This window comes from Wyeomyia smithii, chromosome 1 (assembly GCF_029784165.1).
Source record: "Wyeomyia smithii strain HCP4-BCI-WySm-NY-G18 chromosome 1, ASM2978416v1, whole genome shotgun sequence".
In the NCBI taxonomy this organism is placed as follows: domain Eukaryota; kingdom Metazoa; phylum Arthropoda; class Insecta; order Diptera; family Culicidae; genus Wyeomyia; species Wyeomyia smithii.
The window spans coordinates 27,897,520-27,921,198 of record NC_073694.1 but is presented as its reverse complement, the minus strand read 5'-3'; the positions used below and the strand labels follow the sequence as shown (position 1 = coordinate 27,921,198).

Genomic DNA, 23,679 nt, shown 5'->3' with positions numbered 1-23,679 from the left:
CGAAGGGTTTCATCAGGTTTTGCATTTGGTTTCGTTCCACCAGGTGGTGTTTGTTTCGGTATTGCCCCGGAGGAGTCCGGAGGGTCTTTTAACCCCCCCATCCTGTGCTTTTGGCCAATTTTACACGCTTTTCTTTTTCCTTATTTCGTTTTTTTTCCGTTACAAGGAACAAAATGGCGGCTCTTTTTCGCGAACACTTATTTTTCACTTTTAACTTTTTATTCTGGATCAAACAGTTTATTTTCACAAATCTAGTCTTCTCGTACTCTATTCACTGCCTTATACTGCTTTTCCTTCCAATCCGAACAATCGAAATAAAATTTCCACGAGGATACACTTCCTATCGCACGGGATTTCGAACGTTGAATGTTAGTGTATTTCTGCCTGTTCTTGTTTCTTTTCTGTGTATCTGGTTGTATTTTCCAGCTTTTCCAATCACAGCACAGCTGATTACAATAACGTCAGTTTGTTCAGATATAGAATTGTTTACCGACTATATCAGATCACCACACTCAGCCTGTTTGTTGTCGTTTTAGCATTGGGTACACAGTAGAAAATTGTCCCATTTATTTAAAGTGTTTTTGTGAAGTCCTCACTTACATTGACCAGACAATACTTAAAATTGAATGTATTCAATTCAGTACTGATTTGAAAATGGATGTTAATGGGGACTGATTTCACCTATATATTTGAAAGCAAACTTAATAGTTAGTGTTTCCCAAATGTTGGATTAGAAATTGGTTCAGTTTATTCTGCAAAGTTGTTGTTATCGACAAGATGCTTAACTCTTCGTAAGTCTTTTGATATAATATGGGTATTCATGTAGAGCTCGTAAACAAATACCCAGCCGTAAAAATACTCACCTCCATTGACGAGTAATGGAAGATACACAGTTTACGGCTGGGTATTCGTATACGAGCTCGATGTGAAGACCCCTCATGTAAAGGTTGTTCTAGTAACTAGTGTAATACAAAATTTACAACTTTTCAATTTATAAATTAAAAAAAATCTGGTATTATTATCGCTCCATCGCACGCGATTTGCCTCTATCCAGCGTAGTTTTTCTTATAATTGGTGAGACTGCTCTTTTTGGGTAAACCTGACATTGCACAAGTCTCATTCGTATGCTTTGCGCTCAACAAACGTGTGCATTTTTTGGTGCAAGTGCGCAAACTGGGAAACCTGGGAGACTTATGTTGCATATGAATAATCACTTAGCGCTTTGACAGTACATGCTCCACGTGGGGATATGATTAGGTCGGAAACAGCGTTACCACTAAGTTTAAGATAAAATCTGGCAAAACGAAAATAAAGTCTGGTAAAAATCTGGCACTCATTTTTGGATAAAATTCCTGGCAGAATTTTAAGTGATGACCTTTTCTTTGCTCTCGCCGGGAGTAGGTAGGTGAAGGCCAGCAACGGCCCATCTCGCAGATCTGGCAGATTCTGAGGTTTAGCTGTTTGTCTGGCGCGCAAACAGAAATCTGGCAGAATTCAGATTTATCTGGCATACTGGCAATGTTGGTGGAAAAGCTTTGCCCCGTTTTATGATGCTTAACCTTTAAGGATGTGTTGAACGTTTCACCGTATTTGTTACGATTGTTCGCTGTGCTGTGCTTTTCCGTGCATGAAGAGTCCTCCTCTGCTCTTGTACTGCTTGCCGCAGATGTCGCACCTGTACCGTCGTTCGTCGCTATGAGTTTCCAAATGCTGTACGAGTGCATAGCGAAGCACAAATCCTCTCCCGCAAATATCGCATTTGTGCAATACATCGTCACCAGATGTGTGATGCCTTTTGTGTTGATTCAGATTACTCGGTGATTTGTAATCCTTACCGCAGATGTCGCATGTGTACCGTCGCTTGTCACTGTGAGTGTGCATATGTTTTAGGAGGAAAGAGTGGTAATTGAAGCCTTTCCCACAAAAGCCACATTTGTGTAGTTCATCCCCACCGGATGTGTGATACTTCATGTGTACGGTCAGATTACTTGCTGATTTAAATTCTTTACCGCAGATGTCGCATCTGTGTCGTCGCTCGTCAGTGTGGAGGTACGCATGTCTTGCCAAGTAAGATTTAAACCTGAACGGTATTCCGCAAATTAGGCATTTATTGGGGCCATCCGACATGTGTTTCTTCATGTGGTCCCTTAGTTGACTTTTTAGGCAGAAAGCTTTCCTACATATATCGCAGCTAAAGTTCTTTTCCAGAGTATGATGCGCGTTATGATTCCTAAGCTTGAGGGCTGAGCTGAACGTTTTGCCGCATTTGTCACACTTGCACGATTGTTCACCGTTAGATGCTTTCTTGCGCTGGTAGGTAACTCGTTTTACCTTACACTCCTTGTTGTCGATGTCGCAATTGTGTTTCCGCTCGTTGCTATCAGTAGGGCTCGCTTCCAATTCATTAGTTTGGCTGAAACGGGAGAAATCGGTTGAAGATAAGTTACTTGAAGTGTGCCGAATCAAACAAAACATAAACTCAAAAAACTTTACAAAATCAGTTACCTTGAGCTAGAAGTGACAATTTCACTATCTGTTACTGAAGCCATCTCCGTTGGTTTACCAACTTTATCAAGAGTGTTGTCGATTTCAGATTCACCTTTTACTACACATGGCCAAATTAATGATGCTGATGATGCCGCACTGAATGGACTTCTCTCATTCTTGGTGATTGATAGAGCAGATCTCGTTGCATTCAACGGAGTTTCGCATATCGTTAGCTCTTCCACTTTTATCATCCTGGATTCTTCCTCTATTTTAATTGAAACAGATTCTCCCATTTCCGTCCGCATAAAAGCACACTCGAACTAATTAACAAAATTTCAATCAAAGTGCGAAAAAGTTATCAAGCTGCAGGATTCTATTTTTCATTTCTAGGCTCTTTAAGTCAGATCGAAATTTGTTTTGACCCCGTTCTGCTGTGTGTGTTATTCTTTCACTTTCTCTCCTTTCTCTTCTGTGTGTCTGGTTGTCATTTCCAAACACACAGTTCTATGCGTTTTATGCTTTTATGGCACAGCTGATTCCCGTAACGTCAATTCATGCAAGTAAAATTGTGTTTCAATTTCACCACCTAAAATTTTACATCGCCACACTCATATTTGTTTGGTGACATTTTAGCACTGGGCACACGGTAGAAAATTGTCACGTTTATTTCAAGTGCTTTTGCAGTTTATTACTTGAATTGATTAGACCAAACTCCAAGTTAAATACATTCGTGAATGTGAATGAAAAACTATCCATGACAGAGAAGTTAGGTAACGTCTGTTTGGAAAATGTCTGCAATCTAATTGAAAACCAAAAAACTAAATAAACATCGCAACGTAGAAAATCAATCAGTTCGGTTTAAATAACGTGGTGGTTGGCATCGAATTAAAAGGCTAACTTGCCACGTTCATTTGCAACAGCGGACGACTTCGGCAGTGGTTTTTTTTCGGCAGATTTCTGCATAAGATTGCTGCAGAAAATCTGCCGAAACCGTTCGCTACCCTAAATTTAGCATTTAGTGTTTTAGCATGTGGATGTCTTTGGAGAAATTAACCTTCCAATCTACACCTATTTTTAAATTCAGTTTAATCAGTGTTTGCATGAAAAATCGAATCGAAGTGATTTAGTATATTCTGCTTTAACAAAATACACAACGCTTTCTGAGTCTTTTATGTTATATATTGCAGAGGCTGCGTGTTGAGTTAAAGTTTTACACCTTTTTCAAATCATATATTTTATCAAATCGAGCATTACGATCGCTCCATCGTACTTGATCCATTATTATACAAAGTTGTTTTTATAATGAATGCGCGACACAGTTATTACATTGGAATTGATTTGATTGGTCGCGCAGCGCTTCGACATGTGCCTCGTGGAAATTAAAATAAGTCGGGAAGCTTTGAACGTTCCGTTGAGTTCATCACGATTGTTCGCCGTTATGTGTCTTTCTGTGCAAGTAAAGTCCGCCTCTGCTTTTGTACTGCTTGCCGCAAATTTCGCACTTGTACCCTAGTTCGTCACTATGAGTTGCCAAATGTTGTTTAAGCGCGTAACGACGCACGAAGCCTTTTCCGCAAATGGTGCATTTGTGCAGTACATCGTCACCGGATGTGTGATGCTTCTTGTGTTCATTCAGAGTATCTGCTTTTCTGTAATCCTTGCCGCAGATATCGCATCTATGCTTTCGCTCGTCACTGTGAGTCTGCATGTGTTTCAAAAGGGTAGAGTGATTAATCAAGCCTTTCCCACAAATGGTGCATTTATGCAGTTCATCCTTTCCGGTTGTGTGATACTTCATGTGATAATCCAGTTTCTTTACTGACTGGTAATTTTTGCCGCAGATGTCGCATCTGTGCCGCTCGTCACGGTGGGTGTCCAAATGTTCTGAAAGTATGCGGTGAAGCACGAAACCTTCCCCGCAAATGGGACATTTGTGCAAATCATTTTCATGAATTGTGTGATACTTTCTGTGACTATTTAGATAATCTAGTAATTTGAAATCTTTTCCGCAGATGTCGCATTTGTGTGGTTCTCCCTCACTGTGAATGTGCTTATGTTTTAAGAGGTAAGAGCGACGATCGAAGACTTTCCCGCAAAGGCTGCATCTGTGCGAATCATCCTCGACGGATGTGTGATACTTTGTGTGCTCATTAAGCTTGTATACTGATTTGTAATCCTTGCCGCAGATATCACATCTGTATTGTCGCTCGTCACTGTGGAAAAGCGTATGCCTTTTAAGATGCGATTTGTAGATAAATCCTTTTCCGCAAATGAGACATTTATGGGAGCGATGGTTGGTGTGTTGCCTCATGTGTCTCCTTATTTTCTTTTCCAGGAGGAAAGTTTTCTGACATATATCGCACTTGTATATATTTTCCGCTGTATGATGCGTATTATGGTTGTTAAGCTTGCGGGCTGTGCTTAACGTGTCGCTGCCTTCGTCAGAAATGAACGATTGTTCGTCATTATGTGTTTTCTTGTGCTGACAGAGAATTCGGTTTGTTTCGTACTCCTTCCCACAAATGTTGCAAATGTCTTTCCGTTGGATGCCATCAGTAGGGTTCGTTCCCAATTCATTCGTTTCGCTGGAACCGGAATCAAAACCTAAGTTAGAAACGGGGAATTCGAAGAGTGCTAAATCAAAAATTTTCCTTAAGTTACCTTGAGCTAGAAGCGGCAATTTCACCATCGGTTTTATCGATAGTATAGTAATCTTGTGGTGCCGATTCCTCTCTGAAAGAGCGTCCATCATTCTTGGTGATCGGTAGGTCAGATTTTACAACATCCAACAGAGTGTCGAATATCGTAAGCTCTTCCACTTTTATCGTTCCGGATTTTTCCTCCATTTTTATTAAAGTAGTCTCACTCAACTCCATTCGCACAAAAACACACACACGAAATAACTCTAGCAAGCAAGCGTAAGAATTCTTATTTCCATTCCAAGCCAGACCGCATTGTATTTTATCTCGTACCGTTATTCTTTCTTTTGCTGTGTGTTTGGTTGTCATTTACAGCAACCTCAAAGATTTTATGCGTTTTACGCATTTCACCACATAATATTTCAACTCACCGCACTCAGTTTGTTTGTTGCCATTTTAGAATTGGGTACACTGTAGGAAATTATAACGTTTCTTCACACTTATTTCATGAATTTCTGCTGCCATCGCACATTTATTTTAATGGTTTTGAGCTAAATATCAGATTCCATCTATTTCTTACTTGACTATCGATTAAAAATACAAAAACTTATGTTTCATTCGAAAAAATCAGAAAAAGTGGGGTCAACCTGTCCCATCTTAAAAAAACAGCCCCACCAAATGATTTTCCTGAGTACTTTGAGTATTTTCTTCTTCAATCCATACAACAAATATTTGATGCTGTTTTTTAGCTTTTTATTGTTAAAAAATCATCGGATAAATAATAAATGCATAGTTGTTTCAAATAAAATCCAAACAAATAATAAATTTAAGTAGACACTGAAACTGTAACTTTTTCTGAAAGTTCTTTTCAGAAATTTTTCTTGGTTTTGTCAATCAGAGGGATAATAATCTTAAGCAATGCGTCTTTCTGTAAGGTGTCATTTTTCTGACACACCAAAATCTGAAAAGGATTTTCAGCAAAATAAAATACTGAAAATAATCGATAATAATATTTTTGCTGATTATCAGCATTCAGAATTCTGTTTACCGGAAATCAGCAAATTGCTGGTAATTGCTGAATTTCTGGCAACTCCATCCGTCAAACTGTCAGAACAATCGCCATTTTGTGCAAAAAAAGTTAACAAAACTATAGAGAAATGAAAATGAGCTTATAAGCGTTTGTATCATGGATGTGAAATTTGAAAAAGCATTGCATGCGCTTAAATAGAATAATTGTGATATAAAAAAATGTTTGGCAGGTTAATTTTCAGTCTTTTCTAGGAATTTGGGCAATATACTGTAATGTAATTTCTGCTACCAATTAGTGGAAGGTTATGTCGATGGGCTACAAAGACATTTGAAAGTTCATACTGATAATTCAGATTCAAAATCAGATAACTTTAAAATAAATATTCGCAATGTGAAACATTTGTTTTAATAAAATAACAAAAAACAAAAGAACATTCTGTGTGTTTTCTAACTTTTGCTGAGATACATCAGCAAAATCATGTCAAATGCTCAAATGCTGAACAGGCAGCAATTTATTCAAACAACTGATTTTCAGCAAATCAAAAGTCTTTTCCGGTGTTTTGGCATGTAGATGTCTTTGTCTTTAAAATTAGTTCATAGAGTGTTTTACATGAAAAATCCAATCGAATAAATTTGGCATATTCTACATCAACAAAATACATAAATCTTCCTGAGTCTTTTATGTTTTATATTTCAATGGTTGTTTTAAAAACTAGTGTTAAATCAAAGTATTTTTCATTAATATATATTTTTTCAAATTAGACATTACGATAGTTTCATCGTACTCGATCTATAATTACCCAGTGTTGTTTTTCTAATGTGAACCTCAACGAGCCTGTACATTTTTTCTGTGCAAGAATAAACCGCTGCGCAACACAATGTGTATTCTATTTTGCGTACATAAACTAAGAGACTTGAAAATTTCGCATTTGAATGGTTGCTCAGCGCCTTCGCAGAGAAAATATTTGAGTCGGAACGCTTCAAACGCTTCGTTGAATTCGTCACGATTGTTCGCCCTTATGTGCCTTTCCGTGCACGTAAAGTGCGCCTCTGCTTTTGTACTGCTTGCCGCAAATTTCGCACTTGTGCCGTCGTTCGTCACTATGAGTTTCCAAATGCTGTTCGAGTGCGTAGCGAACCACGAAACCTTTTCCGCAAATGGCGCATTTGTGCAGTACATCGTCACCGGATGTGTGAAGCTTCTTGTGAGTTTTCAAAATAGTTGCTGTTTTGTAATCCTTGCCGCAGATATCGCATCTGTGTTTTCGCTCGTCACTGTGTGCCTGCATATGATATAAGAGGGTAGAGCGATAAACGTAGGCTTTCCCACAAACGTCGCAACTGTGCAGTTCATCCTTTCCGGATGTGTGATATTTCATGTGATTCTTCAGATTCCGTGGTGACTGGTAATTCTTGCCGCAGATATCGCATCTGCACCGCACGTCACTGTGGGTGTTCAAATGATCTAAGAGTATGCTGTGAAGCACGAAACCTTTCCCGCAAATGGGGCATTTGTGCATATCATCCTCATGGGTTGTGTGATACTTCTTGTGAATATTCAGATAATATATCAATTTGAAATCTTTTCCGCAGATGTCGCATTTGTGCCGTCGTTCCTCACTGTGAGTGTGCTTATGATTTAAGAGGTAAGAGCGGTAAATGAAGACTTTCCCGCAAAGGTCGCATCTATGCAATTCGTCCTCACCGGATGTGTGATACTTTGTGTGCTCATTAAGCTTGTATACTGATTTGTATTTCTTCCCGCAAATGAGGCATTCATGCAGCTCATCCTCATGGGAAATGTGATACCTTTTGTGTTGATAAAGACTGGCTGCTGATTTGTAATCCTTGCCGCAGATGTCGCATTTGTACCGTCGCTCGTCACTGTGAAACTGCGTATGTCGTTCAAGATGCGATTTGAAGCTAAACACTTTTCCACAAATGAGACATTTATGGGCACAATCCTTCGTGTGTTGCGTCATGTGAAGCTTTATTTGCGTTTTCAGGAGGAAAGTTTTTTCACATATATCGCACTTGTATTCATTTTCCTCTGTAAAATGCGTATTATGGTTATTGAGCTTGCGGGCTGTGCTCAACGTTCCGCTAGTTTCGTCAGAAATAAACGATTGCTTGCCATTATGTGTTTTCTTGTGCTGACAGAGAACTGGCTTTGTTTTGTACTCTTTACCACAAATGCTGCAAATGTGTTTCCGTTGGCTGTCGTCAGTAGGGTTCGTTTCCAATTCATTCGTTTTCCTGGAACCAGAATCAAAACCTAAGTTAGAAACGGATAATTCGAAGGGTGCTGCATCAAAAATTTTCCTTAAGTTACCTTGAACTAGAAGCGGCAATTTCACTATCAGCTGCTGCAGTAGTTTTCGTTTCAACGGTTTTATCGATAGTATTGTCATCTTGTGGTGCCGATTCCTCTCCATTATTCTTGATGATCGGTAGGTCAGATTTTATAACATCCAACAGAGTGTCGAATATCGTAAGCTCTTCCATTTTTATCGTTCCGGATTCTTTCTCCATTTTTATTGAAGTAAACTCACTCAACTTCATTCGCACAAAAGCACACACATGAAATAATTCTAGCAATCAAGCGTCACAATTCTTATTTTCATCTCAAGACAGACCGAACTTTGTTTTTTACTCGTACCGCAGCTTCTTATTTTTCCTTTTCTGTGTGTGTGGTTATCATTTACAGCAACCTCAAAGGTTTTATTGCACAGCGTTACGTCAGTTTTGCAGGTAAAATTGTTTTTCTATTTCACCACACAGCATTTTAACTCACCATACTCGGTTTGTTTATTGTCATTTTAGAATTGGGTACACTGTAGAAAATTTTAACGTTTTTTCACGCTTGTTTCATGAATTTATACTGCCTATACTACCACGTATAGCAGGACGGTCCCATTTGCAATTTCAGCAAGTCGAGAGAAACGCGTTTTTACATAATTTCATACCACTGCTTTTTACGAAATACGACAATATGTTTGGATGATTTCTCGAAGTTTTCCAGAACAAAGTTGTTGAGTTCATCTAGTGCTACAAAACTATGCATAGTCAGCTACGATTTCCGCCCGTTAACTCAATTTTGTTGAAAATGCAAATGGGACGGACATGGCATGCGCGGCAGTATAATCGCATATCAGTTTCATATAGGTTTTCATCGTTTTTTAGCTAAATATCAGATTCCATCTATTTGTTGCTTAACTATCGATCAAGAATGCAAAAAAGTATGTTTTATTCGAAAAAGTCAGAAAAAAATGTGAGATCAAAATGTCCCATCATAAAAATAGATGCCTGTCAGTCCCATCAAATGTTTTTCCTGAGTATGGCCATATTTTCTTCTTCAATCCCTGTTTTTTTACAGTTAAAAAATTATCAGATAAATAATAAATGCAAGGTTTCAAATAAATTCCACACAAAAGTTAATTTAAAGTAGACACTGAAACTGTAACTGTTTTCTGGAAGTTCGTTTCAGAAAGTTTTCCTGGTTTCGTCAATCAGGGGAATAATAATTTTGAGCAATGCGTCTTTCTGTAAGGTATTCATTTCCGGATGATTTGCTCACTCCAAATGATTATTCAAGTTGAAATTGTCAGAAAGCAGCTTGTATCTCTTTTCATTGCCGTTGTCTTCCGTCAAGTCACTGTTGTAATGAAATTGGAAACTCTCCTTTCTCAATACCACTCTTACAATCTGCTAAATGTACGGGCTAATGCGGAATAATTTCATTCAGCAAATATTGCGAAACACTGAAGAGTTCATTGAGTTTTTTGCATGAAAAATCGATTCGAATTGATTTGGTATGTTGTAACCAGCGTTGTTAAACTCGCTCGCAAAAAGCATGCGATACTCCAAGTGGCGTTCTCGCGGCTACCAAAATCTCACACTAGAGATACTCCTGTCGTACTGTTTCTCGTTCTCTTTTACTTTTTTCATTTCACACTACCGAGCGTTGATGCTTGCGAGTTTTCTCACACACACTCTCGCTCGTGTACTTTCCCACTCGCGAGTACCTCCCTTTCTCGCGAGCACAACCAGCGGAGGTGATTATTAAGACCGTCAAGACGCATTATGACGATACGGAGTGACAAGGCACGACGAAGCGGAGTGACAAAAAGAATATTTCGACGAGTAGGCAGGGATGCCACATATACAGATTTATCAGTACTTATACCGATTTTTTGTGTATTTTTCATACAGATATCTGTATATACAAATTACAGATTTTCTAGAAATAGTACAGAACTATACAGTTTTTTTTATTTTCATGAGGTCGCGAAATAAACTTTTCGATATAGTTGAAAATCGAAAATGAACTCAAATGCTATTGAGCGTGTTAGAGTTTTCATTATATTTATATGTTACGCGTAAACGTGTGCATAAATGAGTCAATGAACAAACTATGTTGCGTTTTTTTCTTCTAAGGGATATGTTGAGATAATATGCAGATTTTTATACAGATTGAAATATCACCAAGGAGATTTCCTGAGATTCGAAATACAGATAAAAATGTGGCATCACTGCGAGTAGGTATTCCGATACCCTACACGTTCAAGCATGCGATTCTATATAGATTTATCACCCCACTTTCGGCTGTCGGTGCACGATGCAAAACTGCTTGGCATCAGTTCAGCGATTGACAAACCGCATGCGTGAGTCGGTGAACGAAGCATTTTCGTTTTCGGGCACATTTTTTCAAGCACTCCTAGTCAAGTACTCTTATTCGAGTACTCGCGTACTCGGCGTGAGTAAAAAGATAGAAGAGAATTTGCGAGCGGTTGTATGCTGGCTGCTGCTCTGGCAAGTGCGTGAATGATAAAGAGTGTCTCAAAGGTGTGTGTGCGAACGACTGGAGAAGCACACATCTCATTCTCAAGCAGAAAGGAGTGGATATGTTATGCTTCTCGCTCGTTTAGCAACGCTGGTTGTAACACACGACTAGCTCAGGGGTTACATGGACCCTAGGGTCGGCTTTCCACCGCTATTTGAGGGGGACTTACTACCAATAAATCACCTGCTCACAGAGTGGACAAAACCGAAACACATGCAAGACATATAAGGCTCAGGCGTAGAAAAAGTATACAATGCAAATCATTTTTTCAGTCGTCAGTTCGTTTTCGTCGCAGTCGGACGTCATCTCAATATATCGTTTTATTCTTACGTCGCTGCGAGTGAAATCGGGCATATATATATATATCCGATCGGTTCACTAATTTCATTTTAGGGGTCGACTGCTGACCTCCTAAAAGCGAAAGTCTTTATAACCAGTAATCTAAACGGAGATACCTCCGATGCAAAACTCGTCCTTACTACCCTGCCCCAATGTTATGTTTCAAGTGCTACACTTTCGGACATACAAAACTGCGATGCCAACAACTAACTTCTACTTGTGGTCACTGTGCCCAGAAACACGCTATTGTGGAAAACTCCCCTTGTACTGCAACCGCTCTCTGCCCCAGATGCTTAACAAACCTTCACTCAACCTCTAGTCGCAATTGCCCGGTATATCAACAAGAAGACGCCATTCAGCGGATTCGGGTGGACAAGGGAATCTCGTACCCCGCAGCGAGAAGGATCTTTGAAACGGCCACTGGCAACAAATCCTTTGCCGGTGTGACCAAAGATAGTAAAGATAAGACGACTCAAACTCTGGAATCGAGGCTGGAACAAGTAATCAAGAAACTTGTTAGTAAGGACAGGAAAATTAACGCTCTCGAAGAAACACTAAAGACCAGCCCAGAGGCTAATGACTCTGATGTACAAACATTAGTCGAATTCAGGCTGGCTATCACCGAGCTCCACGAAGAACTGCAACGTAAAGACGAGAGAATCAAAAGCTTGGAAAACACCCTTACAGGACAAGGTAGGATGACATTAACGAAAAAATACGGAAAAATCTCTGACCTGGTCTTCCAAGTTAAGCAACTCAAAAAAGATGTGGCTTCTAAAGACTAGGAGATTACTACCCTTCGTGCCAACCAAACCCAGAACTCCATACCAACACCAGACGAACTACTGTCAGCTAACACAACAAAACCAACCGAAGATCTAATATCCAATGTAACCAATACCTCCCAATCAAAAGCCAAGCATCAGAAGAACACCGGAACTAAGAAAAAAACCACTTCACAGAAGAATACTAAACCAAAAAGAAGAAAAGGAACTGACTCACCAATCATTTTTTCGGACTTCGAAGAAACTCCGAGCCTGAATGGTAACATGCTCTCGGGTACTACCGATAATCTAGACCTAGCGATATCATCGGGCGACGAACCAATTAATCGAATAGATTCGTTGGAACTCCAATAAAACCTGTTCATCCTCGTCCTCAGCTCGGCCTAACACCTAACCGACGAACAACACTTCCTACAACACCCATGGCTCCAAAACCTATTCAAAATCGTAACAGCAGAAAACAACCGCTGAGGACAAAAACCACTCTAACAGAATTATAACCACATCATACACCACAACCCCAACCAACCAAAACCTTGTATCTACTCCCTCGGGATCCGCTACCGCGAACACCTTTTCCACCACCACCACAAAAACAACAAACGTGACCGGATCACAGGAGCACCGAGGCCCTATCGGTACGCACAGCAACGAAGAGGCGGACAACCCTAGGTCTTCTGTTTGGGTCGCAAAAGGGACGGAAAAGCAGGTTATCCTGTATCCCCCTAAGGACAACAACGGACTCAAGAGCTGTTCGAACACCGAAGATGAGATGGCCTATTTGGAAACTCGGTCGGGACGCTTTTTGGGCGGAATTAATAGAGAGGACGACAATCACACCAACTGTACTGACAGAGACAAAAATGAAAACAGACCAACGATACACGAAAAAATCGCCTCGGGTAGCCGGGGCACTGCCGGTGCGGAAGTCTCTGGAGGACCAGGACCGGCAGATCACCCCCGGTACCAGATGGCCAACAGCAAGACGAACAAGCTGGTCTTACCCCCGTATCCCTTGCAGGACAACGCGGGAGACAAGACTACGTCTAAACACAGCGAGACGGACAAGCGGGCTCATACCTCGTATCCCTCGCAGGACAACGCGGGAATCGAAAACTCGGACACAGCCTCGGATAGTTGGCCTCCCCCTGGTGCGGAAGTCAAAGACCAACAGGAATCAGGGAATACCCCCCGGCGGCTGACGGCAATACCCAACAACGATAAACATGAAGCTGTTCCTCGACGATCCGCTAGGATAGCAGCGCAGAATGCCCTCCCCTCGCAAATGACACGGAACACCATACCACTGGAAGCCACAACCTGCGCGTTAAAGTACGATCTGTGGAGAGCGAGAATTTACAACTCTGAAATGCCGGCCCCGGGACCTTCCCGAGCTCCGCTCTACTCTTCCAAGCCTCTTTCTTCTCTGCCAGTAGCGGGGTCCTCGCGGACTGCTGCCATTGGTGCAGCTCTATCAGAAAGCACCCACTGCCCCGAAAGAAAGGTTACGCGCGCTTACTGTACAACAAGCAACGATAGACCAACTCACCGGCAGCATAACACCTGTAATCTAGCAACAACCAAAGCTGACTACCTAGCCATGCAGTGGAACATGAATGGCTTTTTAAATAACTTGTCGGACTTAGAGTACCTGGTCCAGAAACACAACCCTAGCATCTTGGCTCTCCAGGAGATCCATAACACCAATGTCGCCAGAATGAATCGATCTCTATCCGGCAAGTACAGATGGACAATCAAAAAATGCGACAACTTGTACCACTCGGTAGGAATATGAGTTCTAGCCTATCTACCATTCATTCGCATCAGAGCTGATACAGACCTCCCCTTGTCACTATCGTATCGATATACATCCCATGTAGGAAAGAGACTAATTTAAGAAACCGACTAGAGGAGTTTCTGAAATCCCTAGAAGAGCCAATCATTCTTATGGGGGACGTAAACGGCCACCACCAAGACTGGGGAACACACCCGTCAAATCGACGAGGAATTGAGGTACGTGAAGCCGCTGAGAACTGCAATTCGGCACTCTTAAACGACGGCTCAACGACATTCACCCGAAGCCAACAGGAATCATCGATCGATGTTTCATTTGCTAGCACTAGTCTGGTTTCAAGACTTCTCTGGACCGCCGACAAAGATCCTCTAGGAAGCGATCACCACCCGATCGGAATCCAGATAGATGAAGCTCCCATCGAAATCACTCGCAGGCCAAGATGGCTATACAAAGATGCCGACTGGACCGTCTACCAAACGGCAGTAACGAGACGTTGCCAGGAAAATCCCCCGACCAATATAGAACAAACGATAGAGCAAATGTTCTCTGCTGCCGCGGAGGCAATTCCAAGAACCAGTGAAAAACCAGGTAAAAAGGCACTACATTGGTGGACTTCTGAAACAGCAGCTGCGGTCAAAGCCCGACGCAAAGCGCTTCGGGCCATGAAGCGCCTCTCAAATGACCATCCTGACAAAGAAAATGCCGTTAGGGCCTACCGGGCCCAAAGAAATTCCTGCCAAGAAACTATAAAAATAGCAAAACGAAAAAGCTGGGAAAACTTTATCGACGAGATCAACCCTACCCAAAGCGCAAGCGATTTATGGTCCAAGGTCAACGCTGTAAACGGGAAGCGAAGAGCCAGAGGCATGGCAATACAGCACGAACAATCCATAACAAGAGACCCGATTGCAATAACCAATCTGCTAGGTAGGTATTTCGCAAACCTCAGCGGGGTGAAAGGCTACAGCCCGGATTTTATCCGTAAAAACGGCGTGACAACCGACTCTATCGCCAACGTTATCATACCTGCCGACAGGAATGCAATGGAGATAAATCAACCATTTCGAATAGACGACCTTCGTTTCGCCCTGTCTAAGGTGAAAGGAAAATCTGCTGGACCGGACGAGGTGGGTTATCCCCTGTTGAAAAGTTACCACCGGAAACGTTATCCATCCTCCTAGAAAAAATTAACCAAGAATGGACTGGCGAGACCTTCCCTAAAACATGGAAGCACAGTTTGGTCGTCCCAATCCCAAAACTTGACACCTCTGGATGCGAAGTTTCACACTACCGACCAATATCCCTGACATGTTGTGCATCCAAAGTCATGGAACGAATGGTCAACCGAAGACTAATGCAGTACTTAAACGAAGGAGAAAAATTGGACGACCGCCAATACGCCTTCCGACCTGGGCGAGGTACAAACACGTACTTTGGCGTAATGCGACAAGCGATGGAAGACGCAATCTCTAACGGGGAACACATCGAGCTCGCAGCACTTGATCTCTCGAAGGCATATAACCGAGCATGGACACCAGGTATACTACATCTACTACATTATAGAATGGGGCCTCAAAGGACGAATCTTGAGCTTCATCCAAGGTTTTTTGCAAGATCGAACGTTCCAAGTTATTTTAGGGAACCACCGATCAGACACCTACCAGGAACAAACAGGAGTTCCACAGGGATCCGTCCTTGCCGTTACTCTTTTTCTGATTAGGATGAATGGGGTATTCCAGAAACTACCAGGCGTCATCCGGATATTCGTATATGCGGATGACATTGTCATCATGGTGGTTGGGGCAACGGTAAAGGCTATACGGAGAAAGCTGATACAGGCTGCATCTTATGTGGTTAAATGGACAATGGATGCCGGTTTTGAATTGTCCGTCCCAAAAAGCGGATATATACACATTTGTGACCAACTACACCACGTCAGCAATACACCGGTGATAATCAAAGGGGAACAAATTCCCAGGAAAAAAAAACCCTAAGGATATTAGGAGTAACCTTTGATCGCCAACTAAGCTTCAAGGCACATTTTGACAGCGTTAAGATGAACTGCAAAACGAGAGTTAACCTCCTAAAAGCCCTAGCGGGTAAACACGTGAACACTAATCGAACGACGAGATTGAAAATCAGCAGCGCCATCATCAACACCAGACTGACGTACGGCCTAGAGATCACAGGAATGAAAATAGATACCCTCATTCAAAAGTTATCTCCAGTATACCAGAAAGCAATCCGGATCATATCCGGTTTACTTCCTTCAACCCCAGGATTAGCAGCATGTGCGGAAGCAGGTGTACTCCCCTTCGGGCATTTCCTAACAAGAGCCATTTGCCACCGAACCATCGCGTTCCTTGAAAAAACCGAACCGAATCGATCAAACGAGGAGTGCTGCCTAACTGAGGCCAACCGTCTCGTCATCGAAACCGCCGGCCAGGTACTCCCACCTGTATCAGGGATCCACTGGTGTGGAGCCAGAGGCTGGAATGTACCGAAAATCAGAATAGATTTGACGATAAAAAACCGATTCAGGGAAGGTTCAAACCCGATAGCGGTACAAAAGGCAGTCACTGGGCTTCTCAGGACCAGCTACAAAAATAACATTGTCCGATACTCGGACGGCTCATTAGCACAAGGAAGAGTTGGTATAGGAGTTTCAGGACATGACATGGAAACCAGTCTTAGCCTCCCAAACCAATGTACAATATTTTCAGCTGAAGTAGCAGCAGCCTACATCGCAGCAATCACCCAGGCTGAACGACCACTCGCCATACTCACAGACTCGGCCAGCGTTGTCACCGCGCTACAGTCCGACACGGTCTCACATCCATGGCTCCAACAACTACTGCTCGAAGTATCACCAGATACCACTTTCGTATGGATTCCAGGACATTGCGGAATCAGTGACAATGAGAAGGCTGACCACCTCGCCAAATTGGGTCGCAATCAGGTACGGTTTACTAATTCAATTCCAGCCACAGACCTGAAGTCATGGATAACGAGAGTAATAGAGAAAAAATGGACAGAAAACTGGCTGAACACCGGTAGGGAAGGAACTAGGAAATATTTCCTAAGAAGGATAAAGATGGATACAACCCGATGGAACGATCCCCCAATCCAGCAGGAACAACGAACACTTTCACGCCTGAGAACAGGGCACACTTCATTCGCTTACAACATGAGTGGTGGAGAATTTAAGACGCAGTGCCCAACATGCAGAGTCCACCAGTCGGTGGAACACGTTCTCTGCCACTGTCCACATTACCAAACTGCACGAAATAAACACGGAATCCCTGAGAGCATCGGGAACGCCCTAGGGAACCAACCGACAACAGCTGCAGAAGTGATACTGTATCTAAAAGATATTGGACTATACGAACAAACATAAAAAATAAATGAATAAATACATCGAGATTGTCAACTTTTGCAAAAAGAGACGAACCAGTCGAAGACTGAAAGTCTCTATAATAAAGGGAAAAAAAAATCATTTTAAATTACTTATATTTAACCGGTATTCAGATTAGAGTGTGACCTTGCAGCCGTCAGAAACTGATGACTGGAACATGCAAACGCGAGAGAGAAGGAGAGTGACACGGAAGAACATACCTTTAGCGGATTTCTATGTGATGAACAGAGCTATAAAACAATGGCCGTCGCCTCGTTGACTGGTGTAGCTTTCGCTCTATCCACCGTGCTCGCAGACAAGGGGGTAATCCATCGGTTTGGGCCTCAAAGAGCGGGGGCCAGGCTCAACCAGACCTCTTCGGGCCCTCTCCTCACGAACGTTCGTTCCACCCTTCGCCTACCTGTGTCGCGACGATAGCGTGACTCGCCGGACACCAGCACCTCCGCCAGGGATGACAAAATTCGGATGACTCCCAACGCCTTTCGACGACGACGTACGACGTCCAACCGCCTGCTGATTCGGCAATTCCACGTGGCTCCGTTGATCTTTCGTCCCAATGACCACTTCTCCGCACCAGTGTAGCGATTTTCCTTCGGTAGTCGGGTTTCGCCGTGTTTCCGCACCAGTGTCGCGGTTTTCTAGCGATCTCCAGATCGGGCAGGGCAACGTTCGTCTCCACTTGCACTTTACTTTTTTCCCAAAATCGTACGATTCACACCGGAGCAGGCGACAACGATCCTAACTCCATGACGGTTTACTTCTCACTCCCCGACCGGTCCCTATCGTTCTCCTCTCAACCTTTCATTTTCAGTCCTCCTCTCCCTCTTCGCCAGAGAACAGGATACAGTCGTGCTTGAGCGTATGTCCACCAGCCCACTGCACTGAAACTGCTTCGAGATGTTAGTAGCCATTGGTTTGCAGGGTTGAATAAATTTAATGCGGTTCTTTGCCGTCTTTTTTATGGTCTGTACAATATAAATGATATTTATGATCGACTTCATGCACAGTCTTTGACAATAAACATTTGGGCTGGGTGCCTATTTACACTGATGGAAAATTTAGGGTTAATTCTAAACCAAATTAAATCTAAACAATAATTTTGGGAGCCTTTAATCAACTACACTGACAAAAAGTAACATTTAACAATAATCTACAGAAAAACTCACAAAACGTATAGCATGCATGTGTTACAAGTTTATTGTTCCGATTTCATCGGTAACAATGTTCAACAAAATACACAACTCATCCTAAGTCTTTCCTGTTTTATATTGCAAAAGTTGTTTCAAAAACTAATGTTAAATCAAGAGCTTCGAAAATTTCGTTGGATTCGTCACGATTGTTCGCCCTTCCGGTTCGGCTTTTGTACTGTTTGCCGCAGATTTCACACTGGTACGTAGTTCGTCACTATGAGTTTCCAAATGCTGTTCGAGTGCGTAGTGAAGCACGAAACCTTTCCCGCAAATGGCACATTAGTGCAGTACATCGTCCTCGGATATGTGATACTTCTTGTGTCTATACAGAATAGATGATGTTTTGTAATCCTTGCCGCAGATATCGCATCTATGTTTGCGTTCGTCACTGTGATTGTGCATATGATATAAGAGGGAAGAGCGATAAACGTAGGCTTTCCCACAAACGTCGCAACAGTGCAGATCATTCTTTCCGGATTTGTGATGTTTCATGTGAAACTTCAGATTCTTTGCTGACTGGTATTCCTTGCCACAGACGTCGCATCTGTACCGCTCGTCACTGTGGGTGTTCAAATGTTCTGAAAGTGCGTGGTGATACACGAAACCTTTCCCGCAAATAGGACATTTGTGCAAATCGTCCTCATGGATTGTGTGATACTTTCTGTGCTTATTCAGATAACGTAGTAATTTGAAATCTTTTCCGCAGATGTCGCAATTGTGTTGTTGTTCCTCACTGTGAGTGTGCTTATGTCTCAGGAGGTAGGAGCGATAAATAAAGACCTTCCCGCAAAGGTCGCATCTGTGCAATCCGTCCTCATCGGATGTGTGATACTTTGAGTGCTCATTAAGCTTATATACTGATTTGTATTCCTTTCCGCATATGAGGCATTTATGCAGCTCATCCTCATGGAAGATATGATATCTCTTGTGATTGTATAGGCTGGCTGCTGATTTGTAATCTTTGCCGCAGATGTCGCATCTGTACCTACGCTCGTCACTGTGGTACTGTGTATGTCTTTCAAGATGCGATTTGAAGCTAAACCCTTTTCCGCAAATGAGACATTTATGGGCGCGATTCTTTGTGTGTTGCGTCATAGGATTCCTGATTTGTGTTTTCAAGAAGAAAGCTTTCTCACGTATATCGCACTTGTATTTATTGTCCTCTGTATGATGCGTATTATGGTTACTAAGTTTGATTGCTGCGCTTAATGATTCGTTACTTTCGTCAGAAATAAACGATTGTTCACCATTATGTGTTTTCTTGTGCTGACAGAGAACTCGCTTTGTTTTGTACTCCTTACCACAAATGTTGCAAATGTGTTTCCGTTGGTTGCCATCAGTAGGGCTCGTTTCCAATTCATTCGTTCTCCTGGAACGGGAATCAAAACCCAAGCTAGAAACGGGGAGCTTGAAGAGTGCTGAAATAACTATTTTTTCAAGAGTTACCTTGAGCTAGAAGCGGCAATTTCACCATCAGCTGCTGCAGTAGTTTTCGATGTACCGGTTTTATCGATACTTGTGTCAATTGCAGACTTATCTTGTGATACCGTTTCCTCTCTGAAGAGTCGTCCATCACTTTTGATGATTGGTAGATCAGATTCCATAACATCCAACAGAGTGTCGAATAACGTAATTTCTTCCACTTTTATCGTCCCGGATTCTTCCTTCATTTTTTTTAAACAGATTATCTCAATTCCATTTGCCTAAAAATACACGAGCTATCAAAATTCTAGCAATCAAAAGTTAGAATTCTTATTTTCGCCTCTAGACCATTTAAGACACCGAAATTTGTTTTTTATCTTGTACCTCTTGTACCGCAGCGTTTTATTTTTTTTTCTTCTGTGTGTTTGGTTGTCATTTCCAGTCACCAGAAATGTTTTGTGGCACAGCTGTTTGCTGTTACGTCAGTTTATGTAATAAAATTGTTTCTCGATTTCACCACTGGATTTCAATTTAAGAAATGGGTACACTGAAAAAAAATTTCACGTTATTTCGCACTTGTCTTATGCATTTATATCAATATAATGATACTTATTACGAGTCGCTTCACGGTGAAATCAGGATGAAGTGAATGCGGTCCTATTACGGGACTCACGTAAAAGTTCACACTTCTTGATGCTGACCCATGCGTTTGCGTACGGCCTTCATAGTAAACTTGCGCCAGAGTCATGTGTACTCTACTGCAAAGCACCTCTTGAAACTCAGTTTGAGTTTTTTACATGAAAAATCAAATTGGATTGGTATATTCTACTTTAACAAAATACACAACTCTTCCTAAGTCTTTTGACGTTGGACTAACGTCTATATCGAAGTTAGGCACCTGAATTTGAAAATCTAGTAATTCAACCGGGGAAAACCAGGGAAAAGTGGTCAGGTTTTGAGCGCTTATATATCAGTCATTTCTTTTCAGAATTTCGAGGTTTTGGCATCAACCGATCAGAAATTCTTTTACGGTTGAATTTATGTAACAAAAATAACCTATTGTTCGAGATACACTATTGAAAAATTGATAAATCACATCGATTGTCTAAATCATACCGAGCAACCAATCACCATCTCTCTTCACAAGCACAGTCGACACTAACGGATACAACCGATCTGACTTTGTAAACAGTCTCACAGCTTTCAACCAATAACGAGCTCGCTTTCGGTAGCTGCAACAGGTGTTTCAACACCGTTTTAAAATGCTTCTTTTATCATTACCACTGAACAGATTCTAAACACCAATGGCTTGATTGATAGGGGAAACATTGCGCAAGATTGTCATATAATAATTTAAATATGTTTTCGATACTAAACTAGTTAAAAGTTGTGTTAAAAGTCGTGCACATTCAACCAATCACAAGCTCGCTTCTTGTTTGCTCGCGGATGGATTTTTGCTTTGGGCTATATAATAGCCTGTGTCGTCTCATAGCAGTCATAAGTTAACAAGTGAACAGCCACCAGGCCGGTCTTGTATAATCAGCAGCGGTGGCTGATTCCAGCGGCCAAACTGAGCTGCAGCAGAACCAGAGCGGTGGTATCAGGCAGCAGCGGCGGAGGTAGTGGGAAGCTGCATTTCTTCATTCAGTTCGGTTCTCCTTCGATCTGAGTTGGACCCCACCAGCGGTAATCCAATTCAGATATCGTTGGATGAAAACAGCCAGAAACTGCACGAGCCAGCACCGCCACTAGGAAAGCTACCGCCATTTAGTGTGTGTGCAGTGTGCACATATAGCGTATGTGCATCTGTATTGCTATGACATTTGCGATGATAGGGATGGCGCTGTTGCGTGTGTATGGCTAGCTATAGCGTGTGTAAGACACTAGCATGTGTAGCATATTATGGCTATTGCGTGTATATCTTCAGCGTGTGTACGGATAGTTATAGCTTGTGTGTGGATAGCTGCTGCGTGTGTAATGATTAGTTATAGCGTATGTATGGATAGTAATAGCACATGGTTGGATAGCTTATGCGTGTGTATAGATAGTTGTATCGGATGTATGGAAAGGAATAGCGTGTGTATGGATAGCTATAGCTACAGCGTGTGTATGAATAGTTTTAACGCGTGTTTAGATAGTTATAGCATGTGTGTGAATAACTATAGCGGGTGTTTATCGAAGATTATTATTGTCATTGAAAATATTAAAACGTCTTAACGAACACAGTTGTGAATTTGATTTTACAGCAGCGGTTTTAACTTCTTCAGCCAGTCTTTATTCATCGAGGAAAAATTACTACCTATGAATGATCAACACTTATTTACTAGAAATTCGATTTAGATCAAAACGGGTTCTTTTGAGTATCATAAATTATTGGTAAAAAGAGTCACTCGCCCAAACCTTGATAACAACTACCGAAAAACGTGTGATTGAGCTCTTGCTATATTGAGTTATTGAACCAAACGTTTTTTTTTTTCAAATACATGAAGTTATATGCTGGGCTGGAACTAACCTAGCATGAGTTTTATCGATTAAATGTCAAACAATTTTCAAATTTAAAACTTTCGGTTGAATCGTTCTGGGCTCCAATTTCAGATAGTTTCGTAAAGTTTGCTTTTTGCTTAGATAGGAAAATTTTACCAATTCGCTCAATTAAATGATTGTCTTGGTAGTGCAGCAAACAAAGGGTTGATTCGAATATGTATGAAATGACAGCGATTAAATGAAAGATATCCATTCTTTTAGTATATATTATTATTTATAACGTTTTAACGTCTCAACATTCAGAAACACACTGTTAGATAAAATTGCAGCAAATACTAGAGTTGCAATTGTTTCTATTAATTGTTTTAATGGAATATAAGAATACCGTAGTCCAACGTCATGCGGTCGTGTCTTGAATACCACCCTCCTATTATGTTATATATTGCAAAGGTTGTTCCAAAAACTAGTGTTTAGTCAAAGTTTAACAATTTTTTTGATTAATATCTTTCATCAAATCGGCATTACGATCGATCCATCATACTTTTTCGGTGCAAGGATAAACCGCTGTGCGACACGTATGTACACCACAGATATCACACTGGAAGGATCGATTATTGATGAAAGTTTGTATTTTCTTTTCCGGGATGAATTCGATGAGAGTGTAGCTACACTTTTCCGGATTATACTTTGCAGCTTCAAATAAAACATTTTCAATGTCGTTGCATTGGTATGCGTAACAATGGGATAGCTGTCAATTCGTTTTGTTTTGGTCATTATCGCATTCGTCACTACCCTAGTAATTATGACCTTAAAATTACATTTTCGTGAACCACAAATTGAGAGCTTTTGATTGATGTATATATCATCGTTGTCCGATTCATTTGAAGCAAAATCATGTTTCAAGATGGCTTGACTCAGTTTTTAGAAAATTTCTCGGAAACCACTTAACCACAAATTACCACAAATTGGATTTCGAACTCACAAATTAACCCTTAAATATTGGTGGTAAAAAAATTTTAAAAAAATATTTTGTCAAGCCATCTTGATATATGCTGTAATGCAGCGTTTTATTCTTTTTTTCTGTGTGTTTGGCTGCAATCTCCAGTCACCAGAAATGTTTTGTGGCACACACGCTCGTGAAAAGTAACACTGCGAATGAATTGATTTTAATTCAATTTCATAAGTTGCATTGAAACGTCAAAAAATGAATACCGCATTTTGTGATTCTGTGTAATATTTACACTGATTTTG

General features: G+C 41.4%; 5 protein-coding genes across 7 annotated transcripts; 1 reads left to right on the top strand and 4 right to left on the bottom strand.

Moving 5' to 3' along the window:
- Nucleotides 1–725: 725 nt before the first annotated feature.
- On the bottom strand, nt 726–3,076 carry LOC129716625 (zinc finger protein 239-like). The gene is made up of 2 exons (XM_055666462.1): nt 2,506–3,076; nt 726–2,413 (listed from the first exon to the last, which is right to left on the bottom strand). The coding sequence occupies exons 1-2, from the start codon at nt 2,790–2,792 to the stop codon at nt 1,594–1,596; spliced, it is 1,107 nt and encodes a 368-aa protein (XP_055522437.1). The 5' UTR covers nt 2,793–3,076; the 3' UTR covers nt 726–1,593.
- Nucleotides 3,077–3,709: 633 nt separating this feature from the next.
- Nucleotides 3,710–5,639, bottom strand: LOC129716553 (zinc finger protein 728-like). 2 transcript variants are annotated; one of them, XM_055666394.1, is made up of 2 exons: nt 5,149–5,595; nt 3,710–5,091 (listed from the first exon to the last, which is right to left on the bottom strand). In XM_055666394.1, exons 1-2 carry the CDS (start codon nt 5,237–5,239, stop codon nt 3,908–3,910), a joined length of 1,275 nt encoding a protein of 424 aa, XP_055522369.1. In that variant the 5' UTR covers nt 5,240–5,595; the 3' UTR covers nt 3,710–3,907. The 2 variants fall into 2 exon arrangements, with proteins under 2 accessions (XP_055522369.1, XP_055522362.1); XM_055666387.1 differs by having other exon boundaries at nt 3,721–5,072; nt 5,149–5,639.
- A 1,073-nt stretch (nt 5,640–6,712) lies between these two features.
- Nucleotides 6,713–17,666, bottom strand: LOC129716561 (zinc finger protein 728-like). Of its 2 annotated transcripts, none has more exons than XM_055666401.1 (3): nt 17,533–17,666; nt 8,488–8,989; nt 6,713–8,430 (listed from the first exon to the last, which is right to left on the bottom strand). In XM_055666401.1, exons 2-3 carry the CDS (start codon nt 8,588–8,590, stop codon nt 7,157–7,159), a joined length of 1,377 nt encoding a protein of 458 aa, XP_055522376.1. In that variant the 5' UTR covers nt 8,591–8,989; nt 17,533–17,666; the 3' UTR covers nt 6,713–7,156. The 2 variants fall into 2 exon arrangements, with proteins under 2 accessions (XP_055522376.1, XP_055522371.1); XM_055666396.1 differs by having other exon boundaries at nt 6,788–8,411.
- LOC129716632 (uncharacterized) lies at nt 11,441–12,487 on the top strand. The gene is made up of 2 exons (XM_055666471.1): nt 11,441–12,030; nt 12,090–12,487. The coding sequence occupies exons 1-2, from the start codon at nt 11,490–11,492 to the stop codon at nt 12,113–12,115; spliced, it is 567 nt and encodes a 188-aa protein (XP_055522446.1). The 5' UTR covers nt 11,441–11,489; the 3' UTR covers nt 12,116–12,487.
- A 1,135-nt stretch (nt 17,667–18,801) lies between the features above and the next one.
- On the bottom strand, nt 18,802–20,311 carry LOC129716578 (zinc finger protein 62 homolog). The gene is made up of 3 exons (XM_055666416.1): nt 20,293–20,311; nt 19,969–20,225; nt 18,802–19,915 (listed from the first exon to the last, which is right to left on the bottom strand). The coding sequence occupies exons 1-3, from the start codon at nt 20,293–20,295 to the stop codon at nt 18,802–18,804; spliced, it is 1,374 nt and encodes a 457-aa protein (XP_055522391.1). The 5' UTR covers nt 20,296–20,311.
- Between the last annotated feature and the right edge of the window lie 3,368 nt (nt 20,312–23,679).

Coding starts and splice junctions, on each gene's coding strand:
- LOC129716632 (XM_055666471.1), top strand. CDS start 11,490: ATGTTATGTTTCAAGTGCTACACTTTCGGACATACAAAACTGCGATGC. Junction 12,031..12,089: donor AAACACCCTTACAGGACAAG/GTAGGATGACAT, acceptor TTCCAAGTTAAG/CAACTCAAAAAAGATGTGGC.
- LOC129716553 (XM_055666387.1), bottom strand. CDS start 5,495: ATGACAACCAAACACACAGCAAAAGAAAGAATAACGGTACGAGATAAA. Junction 5,073..5,148: donor ATTGCCGCTTCTAGCTCAAG/GTAACTTAAGGA, acceptor TTCCGGTTCCAG/CGAAACGAATGAATTGGGAA.
- LOC129716561 (XM_055666396.1), bottom strand. CDS start 8,717: ATGAAGTTGAGTGAGTTTACTTCAATAAAAATGGAGAAAGAATCCGGA. Junction 8,412..8,487: donor ATTGCCGCTTCTAGTTCAAG/GTAACTTAAGGA, acceptor TTCTGGTTCCAG/GAAAACGAATGAATTGGAAA.
- LOC129716625 (XM_055666462.1), bottom strand. CDS start 2,792: ATGCGGACGGAAATGGGAGAATCTGTTTCAATTAAAATAGAGGAAGAA. Junction 2,414..2,505: donor ATTGTCACTTCTAGCTCAAG/GTAACTGATTTT, acceptor CTCCCGTTTCAG/CCAAACTAATGAATTGGAAG.
- LOC129716578 (XM_055666416.1), bottom strand. Junction 19,916..19,968: donor ATTGCCGCTTCTAGCTCAAG/GTAACTCTTGAA, acceptor CCCCGTTTCTAG/CTTGGGTTTTGATTCCCGTT.